The 13,452-nt window shown below is 39.1% G+C and overlaps 1 protein-coding gene across 1 annotated transcript in view; it reads left to right on the top strand.

Moving 5' to 3' along the window:
• The first annotated feature begins 4,048 nt into the window (after positions 1–4,048).
• Positions 4,049–13,452, top strand: part of radil2a (Ras association and DIL domains 2a) — a 33,058-nt gene continuing 23,654 nt past the window's right edge. The window contains exons 1-4 of the mRNA XM_050069143.1: positions 4,049–4,681; positions 6,134–6,463; positions 7,124–7,359; positions 10,303–10,631. Of these exons, the coding sequence (XP_049925100.1) occupies positions 4,554–4,681; positions 6,134–6,463; positions 7,124–7,359; positions 10,303–10,631 (1,023 nt within the window). The 5' untranslated portion in view covers positions 4,049–4,553. The remainder of the gene's footprint in view (positions 4,682–6,133; positions 6,464–7,123; positions 7,360–10,302; positions 10,632–13,452) is intronic.

Raw genomic sequence — 13,452 nt, 5'->3', positions numbered from 1 at the left:
CATTACTCCACCCTATCTTTACACAAACACATAGTGGCTTGCTGCAATATTAATGCTCTGAATGACATATAAAGCTCCTTTAAATATATTTATAGTATTAAGGTAAATAACTAAAGAAATAACTGCAAATGTCGAGTGTGTCAATCAGTAACATCAGTGATTTAGGACTGGCATGATATCAGATTTTTACTTCACAATTATCGTGGCCAAAAGAATTCACAGTAGCGACTGAGATAGCTATAGAAATTATAAAATCATAATAATGCTATCAGACAAATTCATCTTAAACTTTGGTTATTGTGTGCTTTGTCTTTGTTTTTTGTAAATTGATTACACTCAAAATTATTTAAGAGGAGCATGATTCTTTACATGATATTATCATATATGTATTATTACAAAATATCAATATTATATTTTTAAAATATCAATATCAGTGTCAATACCTTTAAATCGTGACACCCCTGGTCTAGATGTGAATGTGTTAACATAATAGGGTGTAAGGTATTGTAAAGTGAAAGCAGAACAAAAGGCGTACAGACACCAGCTGGGATGAGTCCAAGTGAAAGAAGGATGATATCTGATAAAAACACTCGGCCTAGGTGCTTCAAATCAGGCTGGCTGCCAAGGACCCATAACTCTTAACACATAACTCTTACATCAAACCTGCATATCAGTAGGTGAGGCTGCAGCAGGGGCCATCACACATTTCAGTGCACATTCAGAAGCTGCCTGAGCTTACTGCTGGATAACAAACTGTATGTCACAGTTGTTTTTATTTTACTCAGTCGGCCTCTTGGCCGCTTCCTTCAGCTACTTCTTACTTCCTCAGCACCCCCCTGCACCCACCTGTCCCAGTCACCTGACTCACACATTCATCTGCTCACTTGTTTTCACTTGCCATAATCAGCGCTGTAATATATAGCCAGCCCGTTTCTGCTTATTCCCAGCCAGATTGTGAATGTAGTTCATGCCTTTGCTTTCCAGCCACCTGAACCTGCAACCTCACACCAGTGGTTGAATGTACTTAGGTATAGTACTTAATTACAATCTTGAGGTACTTACATTTAGTTAGACTGTTTTTCTTTGATTCTACTCTCTATGTTTATTTGATAGCTCTAGTTACTTTGCAGATTCAGATTATTACAAAATATAAATATATATAAATATTATGTTACTGTATGTATCATAGGTTAAGTTATCCAGCACTATATAAAGTATAAAACAACTAGCCCCATCTTCACCAGCTGCAACATTAAAGTGATGAACACATGCATGCATGCATTAATAATAAGAATCCAGCGTTATAATACAGCATGTAATATTCTGATCCTGCATGATGATAATTTTAGTATGAAGTATATTTTGATGCTAATGCTTTTGTACTTTTTCTTAAATATGACTTTGAATGTTTAATTGTAACACAGTATTTCTACACTGTGGTGCAACTGCTTTAAAGGATCTGAATACGTCCTCCACTACTGCCCTACCCTGGTGTTGCAGCTGTGTGACAGTTCAACTTTACTGCCACCAGATGGAGACCTTGATGCACAAATTCGCCTCAGCTGAAAGACTGAAGTTTCAGGGTTTAAATAAGCCTAGAAATCACTCATGCAACATTTTCCCATACCTCTGCTGCAGTTCTTTATTATTTCGCAGAATAGTTATATTATGAAATGTTTAATTTGCATATTTGCAACATTTATTTTTCTTTCAGCTGCAGCGGTCAGTGAGAAAAAGAAAATGTTCCGTGAAATAAATACATATAAATAAAAAAATAAAATTTAACATCAAACTTAAACATTTGCTCAACACATGACCCAACTTTTCACTAAATTTCACTAAAAAATATTAAACTTTTAAGGCACCCTGCTAACTAACAACCAGGACCAAAAATATTAAACCTCCTTGACAAAATTAATTGAGTCAAACTTCCTTTTTTTTTAATCTTCAAAAGTTGTTTTTTTATACAATGCACAAGGAACACAAAGCACCATCCCTTTATTTCTAAACTATGTGGAGCAGCCAGTCAGGGCTGTTTAAGAGACTGTTTTAATGTTTAAAGGGAAAAAAAATCATATTATGCAACAGAAGAAATTGCTGCTTCTACCCAACTACTTCTACTGCACCTGCTGACACTGTTGTTGCATGACTTATAATCCTTCTTTTACTACAGCTTACATACACACTGTACATACATACAGCCCAGGATTTATTATAGGAATTTTTGTTAACACACAAGAGTTAAACTAATCCTCACCTAAGCCTTCTCACTCATCCTCCAGTACAGGCCAAGATGACGGGAGCTGACACTGTGATATGCAGCCTCAGCTGTTAACCCTGCATGGTATTACTAAACATGAAAGCTTGAAATTCAAAGCTCCAGTATGTAGCGTTTAGGGGGATATATTGGCAGAAATAGAATACAATATTCATAACCATGTTTTCTTTTGTGTATAATCAATGAGTAAATACCTAAGAATGACATGTTGATTATCTAGATAGTTTCAGTTGTTTCAGTTGTTGCAATCTGCAATCTCACTGCTAGATACCACTAAATCCTTCATACTAGACCTTAACATCATTTACATTATCCAACAATGTGAAAATGTAATAAACCTGCAAAGAATTATGAGCTAAATCTGCAGCTCCCCTCAGCTTTACAGAGCTTTACAGTGAGTTTCAGCTCATTGATTAGATGTCCAACCCACAGCTTGTTTTGGTTCACTCTCACCACTCACATGGCATTGTTTTCTGCCGCAGCAGGGAGCTGTTTTCAGTGAAAAAGCTGTAAAAGGCAACCACACTTCCTGCTCCGCAGCAAACAGCAGACAGACACAGTTGCTGGCATGAACATAGTGCCACATTTAGCAGTTAGAAATAACAGCTGTTTCCCTCAGGAGTTGGTAGAGACCAAAAACAGAATTAAAACAGAGTGAATGGGCCTATTGGACTTACACTCATCAGGTGGTCACAAACATGACTGCATGATAATGTTGCTCTATAACTGCTGGATGTAAAGAACTGTTTGCCGACAACTTTATCAACTACTGCCCCACAGTGGCCAAAAAATAACACTGATAAAAAAACAAAACATCCATTACTACAGGTTTCAGTGAAATTCCAGCATAAATTTTGCAAGAAAAATCTTGTGCTGTGCAGTGGTAGAAGATTTTCAGCAAAACCTAGACTGAAAAATACTTTTTCAAGTAGTAATCCTGCATTCCACATTTTACTTGAGAAAGTATAAAAGTATAGAAATATTATATACTTAGGATACTCAAAGTAACAGTACTCATTATGCAGGCTAATACAGTATATATTATTAGACTATGATTGATTGAAGCATTGATGTGTTGATTAATATTGTAGCATAGAAAGGCTACTACTACTTCATATACTGCTAAATAGATTAATCTGTAATAATCTATCAGGATGTATCAGTAGATTTAGCCTATATGAGGTTATCTGAATCTGCAAAGTAATGGCATCGATAATTATAATCCAATAAACAGGGAGGCTATACATTATTCCGAAATTAGCAATTCTGCATATGACTACTTTTACTTTTGGTACTTAAAGTACATTTTGATGCTGATACTGTTAGTTACTACTAAAGTAATTTTGAATGCAGAGTAGCCTGTTTTTACACAGTAGTATTGCTGTTTTGGTAAAAGATCTAAATACTTCACTAATGGATAAATGTTATGGAGTAGAAAGTACATTATTTGCCTTGGAGATGCATAAAGTAGCATAAAATAGAAACAAAGTAAAGTAGGTTACACTTATCTCAAAATTGTACTTATACTTGAATGTATATGGCCTACTTCCCCATCCCTGGACATATTTATTTTCTACACTGCATATAGTTCATATTTTTCCACTTAATTGAATATTTAATAAGTAAACTGAGTAGGACTCCAAATGCCCGGGTCAGCCCCCGGTCCTCTCAGTGTGTGTGATTTATCCCGCCTCCCTCTCGGGACCATGCGCGTGACGCTCAGTGACGTCACCTGTAGTAGCTCGTGTCCCCAGCAGCAGCAGCAGCAGGTCCTGTCTTCATTCAGTCCGGTCCAGGCTGACCGACAGTTAACGGATCCCAGGGTTGTTATCATGGACTGAGGCTGTTTCTCGGCTCTTTTCTCAACAGTTTGCAGTCAGACACGGACACACGGTGTGGGAACATGTCTCCTCTTCCTCAGCTGCTGAATATTCATCTCACTTTGGATTTTATCCTCACGAAAACAGATTTTTGGGGAAGTTTGAATCCACTGGCGCTCTTTTGACTTTTTCCTGACGTTTGTGGGAATGTAACGTTTTGAATAACTTTCACAGCTTTTATCTCATGGATACAGAGACACTGTTGGAGTATTTACACACTTTCTGTGATTTTTTAGGGTAATTTTTTTATTTGGAGGTGGAAGTGGACTGTTCTTTCTCGTCCCGGACAAGTTTTCATCACCCTTAGTTAGCTAGCGGGAAAAAAAGTATGCTATTTTCTGCTTATCTCAAAGGTCCCAGTAGTTTTGTTGTGTTTACGTGAACAAACAACAATAATGATTTCGGAGGAGAGAAGCAGTCACGTAAATAAACAAGCCCTGAACTTCCCAGTGGGTTTGCTCATCCGCTCCCCAAAGAGGCGACTGGCCAAACTGGGGAGGAAACCCAGCAATGGATCTGTCCAGTAAGTCTTTAGTGGCAACTCTTTATTTAGCATGTTTGAGCACTAATTATACATGTAAGTCAACCATAAGCAGTGGTAGAATACTAACTAAGTACATTTACTCAAGTACTGTGCTTAGATATAATTTTAAAGTACTTTACTTGAGTATTTACTACTCTGTTTCCACCCCACTACATTTCTAACAGTTTTACATCACTACATTCACTGTTAAGTTGTAGTTACTTGAATATAAAATATAAATCAGTGAATACATTTTGATATATTGTTACAAATTAAGCTACCCAGCAGTATTACAAGTAAAATGAGATGCCACGTTAAAATGATGAACACTTAAATACATCATTTATTTCAATCGAGTACTCTAAAATGGGCCATTCTGCATAATGAGTACTTTTCTTGTGATATTTCATTTTGATGCTAAAACTTTTGTGCCTTCATGTAATTAAGGTTTGAATGCAGGACTTATTTTTACACCTAATTATTTACATGAGTAAAAGATCTAAATACTTGTTTCACCTCTGCTCAAATAAGTGAATGATGGTGTACTGTGTTTTATTGTATTGTTATACATTGTGTTTATACACCAGGCAGCATCTACTTATTTTTGAGTAAAGGGAGGAGTTATAATTGTAGACAAATACATTAATAAACACTTGTCTGCTTACAACTACATTTAAGTGTGTTGAAACTATTAATTCAGATACTAATAAGGTCAAATAAAGTGTCCCCTTCATGTAAGTAAAATTGTTTTAGACATCTAGTATGTGATCACAAGCTGCAAAAACAAATCACATTTGAAAAATGTATATTTTTTAAACATATTTAATGTATCTTGGTATCTTAAGAACAAGCTTGCTAGTTTTGAAGATATGCACCATAAATGCAGGTAATAGAAAACCTATATAAAGGAATGTTTTAGACTATGTTTAGTCTTTCTTTTCTGGTTTTGTGTCACCAACTATATAATTATCATCATTACAGCACTGCCAGCTTCTCTAAACCTCATTAACCACTTTCTTTTTGCCTTATTTCTGGTATATGTAGTGTGGATAAAGCCAGTTTGCAAACAAAACAAATAATTTTTCACCCTGACATAAATATTTCATGCTTAAATGAACATTTTAGGTAGTTTAAATCCCATGTGAGCTTAATTGCAGTGATATAAGGGAAGATTATTATTCATCAGTGAAAAAGCACAGGAATAAAGTAACTCACTTATGTGTCTATGGGTGCTTGTGATACCTAATGGTGATTAGATTTAAGGTAATATTTGTTGTTACCCATAAACCCCTGTGTACAGTCTCACACTGTAGAGACATAAAAATTGTCTGGACATAAAAATTGCCACTTAAGACCTTTATTCATGCAAAATGGCTGATTATTTTGTTGTGTATATTTAACACCTGCCACATAACCACTTAGCTCACTGTCTATTTCTCTATTTCCTCTCAGGTCCAAAGACTCGGACACCACCGTCCGCTCCACAGAGAGCGTTGGTGTTCGGCAGCCGGCCAAGAGTAAAATCCGCCGCCATAACAACAGGCTTTCAACTGTTTTCAACCACAGCCCTAACAGTGGTCGCCGTGGCCAGGCACTGGGCAGTGGGAGCCTGGCTGGTGACCTCCAGGCTGCAGACGACCCGGCAGAGCTGTCCAGTCAAATGTCTGTCCCTGGCATCCTGAAGATCTTTGGCAGCGACATCTGTCAGGGGACTAATTATAAGAGCGTGCTGGCCACCATACAGTCCAGTGCAAAGGAACTGGTGAAGGAGGCTTTGGAGAGGTGAGGGGTTTCCATTAATATCTGTACAATATATTTCATATTTGCACATATTATCTCCATTATATATATTTTCTCTGTTGTATACTTTGTATTTTTGTGGATTCCACCTTTTCAACCGTGAGGATTTGCTGCTTCTCTTCATGTTCTATGTTTGTAAAGTGAATCTGTTAGGTTCTGGACTATTTGAGGACGAAGACACTTGAGCTCTTGGAAACTGTAATCAGCACTGTTCACTATTTACTTAAATTTTATGAACTAAATGACTAATTGGGTAGCCATTCATGCCATCTTTCCGGCTTTGTGAAGCTTCACTTGGAGCTAATAATACCAATACTAAAATGCTAAAATGGTGATATTATAATGTTGACCATGTTCATCATCTTAGTTAGGTGTATAAACATGCTTGTATTCGCACCAGTCTTCAAAGTTATTACAAATTATCCTGAGGGGAACATTATTGTCTCTACCAGACTTCAGTCAGTTTGTTAGATTCAGTCGAGACAAAAGTGGTGAATAAACAGACGGCTAGATTATGACCTTCAGATTGTTGTATCAGTAGTTAAACTGGCCTTAGAACAATTGGTTATCTCAGCTCCAGAGGGTTTAACACCCACCAGCCCTTTTGGTCTTCTTGTTTAAATTTCTTCCTTATTTGTTCAGGTACTGCCTGGAGAAAGAAGACGTCAACGACTATGTGCTCTGCGATGTGATCGGCAAGACGGGCGCAGACAACCAGTGGAAGAGGGAGTGCTTCCGGGTGGTGGGAGACAACGAGAAGCCCCTCATGCTGCAGTCACTCTGGAAACCCAAGGAAGGCTTCTCCAGGCGGTTTGAAATCCAAATGAGAGCGAGCATCGAAGAGCAAAGCTTAAAGGACAGAGACACAGTTACAGCAGGTATGTGCATCCGCAAACACCTTCATAGCTTTAGCTCATGTTCCTCATCTCCTTCAGAGACCAAAAATTGTGCCTGCTCTTACTGTTTTCATTACAACTCAGTGACCCTAACATGTGTACGCCTGGGTAATCAATCACTCAGTCTGTGTGGTGGTGGCATGGGGAGCCTTTATCCTTGTCTCTTATTGCAGGCTAACAGCCTTCATTGTCCAGCTTATCACCAGCTAGAACAGGGGAGATGGCAGGCATGTGAGAGAGGTCAGGAGGAAACAAAAGCTGCAGTGAGGGATAGAGGAGGTCAGTGCGGCCCCACTCTTATCTTTGTTTTATTGCAAGGGCCCATCAGGGCCCTGTGAAACATCGAGGCTCTGGGCAGCTCTTCACGCTGGGCCTGGTGCTGCCAGAAAGTGGCCACTCACTGCTCTGTTATTTTTCCTATCAGAGCTCACTTCCTGCTCACTGGGGACTGTGCAGCGCTGTTGACTTTGGCACAAGTTTGATGTGGTTCTTTCTGCGTCAGTCCGATGTGTTGGCTTTAAAATCAGTATTATTGTTAGTGCTACTGTTGTGTTGAGATCCCTCCTGATCACAACTCACATGGTTTATTTTATATTTAAACTTATATGTTTGAACAGATGTTAGTTCAGGTGATTTACATCCTAATTATAACACCCAGTGGATCCAGGACTCACTGTCAGTGTTTCATGTTCCTCATTATTTAAAATGTTTAAGACAATTGTAAAGAAATGTAGAAGAAGAACATGATATAGTGTATGAACACCTTATGTATCCCGATTCCGAACCACTAAAATTAATGTTATTAGTTTGGGTTTAGGCAGCCAGTCTTAAAGAAATAGTTTGGCAATTTGGAAAATATGTTTATTTGCTTCTCTCTGAGTGTGAGATTAAAAGACTGATACCACTGACTCATGTCTGTATGATGAATATGAAGCTACAGTCAGCAGCCAGTTTGCTTAGCTTAGCATAAAGACTGGAAATGGGGGGAAACAGTTAGCCTGGCTCACTCCAAATGTAACAAAATCCACCTAACAGCACCTCTATCAAGTTATGTTGTTTGTTTAAGCCATACAAGAACAGAGGTGTAAAAATAACAATTCACTGTTTCACTGGGAGGTACATGTACTGGACTACAGTTGCCAGCCAACCAGGGGAAACACCAGACAGTGAATATGCCTGGCCAGGAAATAGTCTGGCACTTAAAATGGCAAAATGTCAAGATATAATGTGTTAATTAGTCTATTTAGTCTATCATGTGTGAGTTTAGTGTCCTTCAGTGGTCCTCTTGATGTTTGAGATGGTTTCCCACCATTGGAAGATTTTAATTCTAAGACAGTTCACATCTTATGTCTTAAAGATGGTCAGTGAAACCCTGGTTCTCATGGTTCTCACACGTGTGATCCAGCCTCCTCTCCTCTCAGTGACCGGGGGAAGCTGCCCTTTACCTCTCCGGTGTGAGTGTTTTAGGCACTGAGCCCGGGCTGCCATACTAGTGCTGAACAATGTGGAAAACACCCACTTCCACAGCTGATAAGAGCAGCAGGACTGCCGGGTGTGAAGCCGGGGCCCGGTGGACATTCCTCTGTGCTTAATGGCTCCAAATGAGCTGAATAGTGTTTGTGTTACGTCAGGCCGACAGAGCGGCTGCTGGTATCAGATAGAGGTGGTCACATCTCACTTTCCAGGCACATTTCCTCCCTTTCCTTCTGATTATGTTCCATTTGAATCGGTGCCAGTGTAGTGAAGTGTTATGTTGCAGCCTGAGTGATTTCAGAGGGGATTTTGGTCATTGTGAATTTTTTGGTTAATGTGTTTAACAAAATTGGTTTCACTTTGCTCCTCTTCTGTTTTTTTCTTGTTAAAATCTGGGAAAATGACTTAAGCGTGGCTTTAGATGATGGTACGTCATTCTACACATTTTTTATTTACTGGTAACAGTATCAAAGGCTAATTCTAAATGTCTAATAATTATGAATGTGTGATAATTCCCCAAACTTTCCTAGATGCAAAGAAGGGTTTTTAGGCATCTTTTTTGGTGAAATACAAGACGCTTATTATAATGAATTACATGGAAAAGGAATGTGTTCTATAATCTTGGAAGGAAACATTTCTGACATGTAAGTTATTCCGCAATCAGTTTTTCTGTCATTAGAGAAATTAACTCTAGATTCAAAACTGTGGGTAAAGTTTCTTCAGACCCTTTTCTTTCATATTTGGAAAACGTTCAATTTTGTGGACTTTTATTTCAATCTAAAATGTAGAGTGATGCTGAATTGTTAAATTCTGCTCTAGAGTATGTTTATGTTTCTTATATTTTGTGTCTCTTGACATGTGAAGGATGAAGTGTAACCTGTTGACAGTAAAGCCCAAAAAAAAAGTAAACTTAATCATACGATAAACCCTGCTGGCACTGGATGTCAATGTGACAACAGAAAGACTTTAAACTCTCATGTCGGACAGACGTTAAATATTGGTTGGAATGAAAATCTGGTTGATGATATTTTAAATGTCTAGAATTTCACGTTGTGTAGACGTTAACATTATAATGTTTTGCAGACACTGGATTTTGTCCTCCATACCTCATGATTAATGTTGTTATTCTTTGTCAAGATGACGTTGGCATGAGATGTTTGGAATACATTGGATTCTGGTTACTTAACAACAAGAACAACAACTTAACTGAAAACTAACAAAATATCAAAGTCATCTGTCAGTATCCTAATAATTCTTGGTCACCCAACATCACAACTTAAATTTACATTTTGTCCAAATCTTTGACTATAAATGATAGTTCCTGTGTGCTTCTGCCCTTTACAGACATCAGCTGTGCACTTTATCATCATGAACATGCAACAGTTTGGTTTTCATATTGTAAATCATAACATGCAGAGTTAAGGTGTAACGCTCTGTCTTCTTCCCATCCAGGCATCAACGCTCAGGCTCGAAAGCTGCAGAAGAGCCGCTCTAGAGTGACCTCGCTGTTTGTGGATGGCAGCGGGGAGGATGTGGACGGACTCGGGATCTGGAGGAGTCTTAGTGAGATGGACCTGTCAGCGATGGGGAAGGAGGCCAGCCGGGCCCAGCAGAGCACGCTCAGAGAGGACCCCGAGGCCGAGGCTGACAAGGAGGTGCTGCGGCTCGGCATGGAGAAGGAGGAGACAGAGAGCAGCGACGACAACACGACCCAGTACTCCATTCACCCACCCTTCGACTTCCCGTACTTCCTCCTGCTGCAGGGCTACAGCCACAGACAGGTGAGTGGCAGATGTCAGTTCAGTTTCATTCCTATAGCCCAATATTACAAATTACAAATTTGTAATTATAAAGTTTTTATATGATGATACACAGTATGTTTAAATGAATGGTTTCTCTGATCTTTCTATAAATTAAATTGTTGTTGTGTAGTGGAAAGTGTAAAGGTAGGGCTCCTCATTCAAACAGCCAGTGCAATAAGGTCATTGAAGGCCTCACACAAGGTCCTTGAGTCTCCTGGCAGTGTATGTGTTGGCAGGCGGATGACAAACCCAAGCTTAGAAGAGACAACAGGATATACACTGGTACAGGAGAGTGTTGGATTGAACGTCTTACGTTAAGAACCTCAAGGAGAAAATCCCAGAGTCAGAGTCAGGTGGTTATAAGAGGTCAGAGAGGAAGGAAACACTTTGGATTTGGCTCATGCCTACAGAAGTGCGCTGACGCTCAAAGGGAAACAGAAGTGACCTCCACATAGGACGAGCTGTCTGTCATCATGTCCCAATGAAAAGACAGCATTCACCATACAGAGGGAAACCTGCTGAGTCAGGACGTTTAAAACCAGGAGATAACCCTGATTAAAGACACTGTAGAGGAGGATAAACTACACAGGAGCTATTCTTAGAGTATATAAACAAACTCAGAAGGAGGGGTTATGTGCTGTTATCTACATACCAATGTACTTGATTAGTGTTTAGGTCCTGTCTACATGTGTACGGGTATTTTTTAAAAGGGATATTTCTCTCCTCTGTTTAAAATAATTCCTTGAATTCGCAATAGCTGTGACCATGTATGGGCATGCACTACGTGTTGCACCTTCTAGCCAGTTGGTATGAACAGTTAATCAGCTATTCTTTAGCTCATGACCAAACTTTCCACTAAATCTTTGGCAAGTCTTGAGAATTCATTTGGAAGTCATGTGCCTTTTTGCAATAGGCCATTCCCCTTCCAAGCCCCACCCCCATCTCCTTAAGCAAAATGGCATGAACACATAGACACACCTTCACACACACACGGACTTGGCCTCAATGCCAAATTTCAGCCTCCTAGGGCAAAAACGGTGGCCACCAATGGGTGGAGAAGTTTTTTTGGACCGACCAACCAACCATTTTACAAAATATCTCCATCCACACTAGAATGCAAAAATGACTCTACTCAGTGGGCCAGTAGATAGCAATAAAGGCGACGTCAACGATACATCAAATACCAGAGAAGAAGATTCTCAGTGTGGTATTAAAAAAAAAATCAAACAATAGTTAAACAATAGTAGCTAATTATTTCTTCACTAATGCATATTAGATACCTCTTAATTTAACATCTTACATGGCACAAGGTGCGAGGGCAAAACCGAAGTGTGACGCATATATGGTAGGACCACGAGGTACGTAACAATCCTATACAAAATGTTAGTCCGCCATTGTTGTTGTTTCAAGCACAAGCTCATTACACAAAGCAAGAACTGGCATGCACAAATTGAGGATATGATGTCATCGTCTCTCAAATGCTTTGTTACACATGTCTACAGGGACACTAGTCACGTTAGTTTTGAAAAATCCACACCTTACAAGGCATTTTCAAAAATCTGACCTAAAACTCCGTTTACGTATTGACTAGCGGCAAAAACGTACACAAAAATATCCGTTTTCAAGAATAACTCTGCACAGAGCCTAAAAATATCACCTCCAAATCACAACCCCGTGGATTTGTGATGCACTCTGAATCACTGAGTTTACACTACTCATTTTTCACAGTAAACTAGAGTCAGACTGTGGTTGTTAGCCCGGCCCTATTCCCAGGAACATGAAGCTCTTTTTTGCAACGCTGTTTATCACCGCCGGTGAAGATCTGCTGACTGTGCAGGATGCTGGTAGCACCACAGCAGGTTAAGAGTGGCAGCAGGACTAATTGTTTGTGGTTTATAATTGGGCATAGGAACTAAGAGTGTTTAAGTAGCCATTTAGATCTTTAAAGTTTGTGACTGAAACCATATCTTCACAATTGACAACACAATTAGGTCTGCATTTAATGATTATTTTCGTTATTAATTAATTTCCCAATTTTCTTGATATTTGTCCATAAAATGTCATAAAGTCAAAAGGGGTTCCCACAGCCCAAGGTCACTTTTTAAGATACCTTGTTTTATTTGACGAACAGTCCAAGAACCAACAGTATCTACTTTACTGTTGTATGTGACAAAGATTAACGTCACATCAGCACAATTCAGAAGCTGGAACCTTTACATGTCTGACATTTTTGCTCAGAAATTTCAAAAATAACTCATTATCAAAACAGTTGCCTGTTTATTTTCTGTCGACCAACTAATCGCTTTTAGTCAATTAATTGTTGCAGCTTTAAACAAAACTGGACTTGTTACTTGTAATTACTACTGGTTATATTTTAAGTAATGATACTTTTATGCAGAAAATTAGAACTTTTTAACCATGTTAGCAGCATGATTCGTCGTTCAGTCTGCCGGTCCACCACTTTGTACTAGAGTTGCCACCCGTCCCGTTTTTCCCAGAATTGTTCTCTTTTTTCATCAGCTGTCCCGGGAAAAAAAAAATCTCTCCCGGGACACAATTTGTCCCGTTTTTTGGGGAAAATGCAACAGCAGCAGGCCAAGGAGTCCATCTAGAACGACGCATAGCGCGTCCAAATTCACACCTGTTCTTCTCTATGGTTTTTCTCCGCGACCGTGCGTCATAGCGAGAAACCACGCATATCAAGTGAAACAGCGGAATCGTAGCTTTCCGAATGTTTTCACAGCGAAAAAAAATGATAAAGTTACACTAAAATGATGTATAACAGAGCTTTCATACAGCT

The sequence above is a fragment of the Epinephelus moara genome, chromosome 18 (assembly GCF_006386435.1).
Source record: "Epinephelus moara isolate mb chromosome 18, YSFRI_EMoa_1.0, whole genome shotgun sequence".
NCBI classification, from domain to species: Eukaryota; Metazoa; Chordata; class Actinopteri; order Perciformes; family Serranidae; genus Epinephelus; species Epinephelus moara.
Note: the sequence above shows the minus strand (reverse complement) of the source record. Positions and strands in the feature narration are given on the sequence as shown.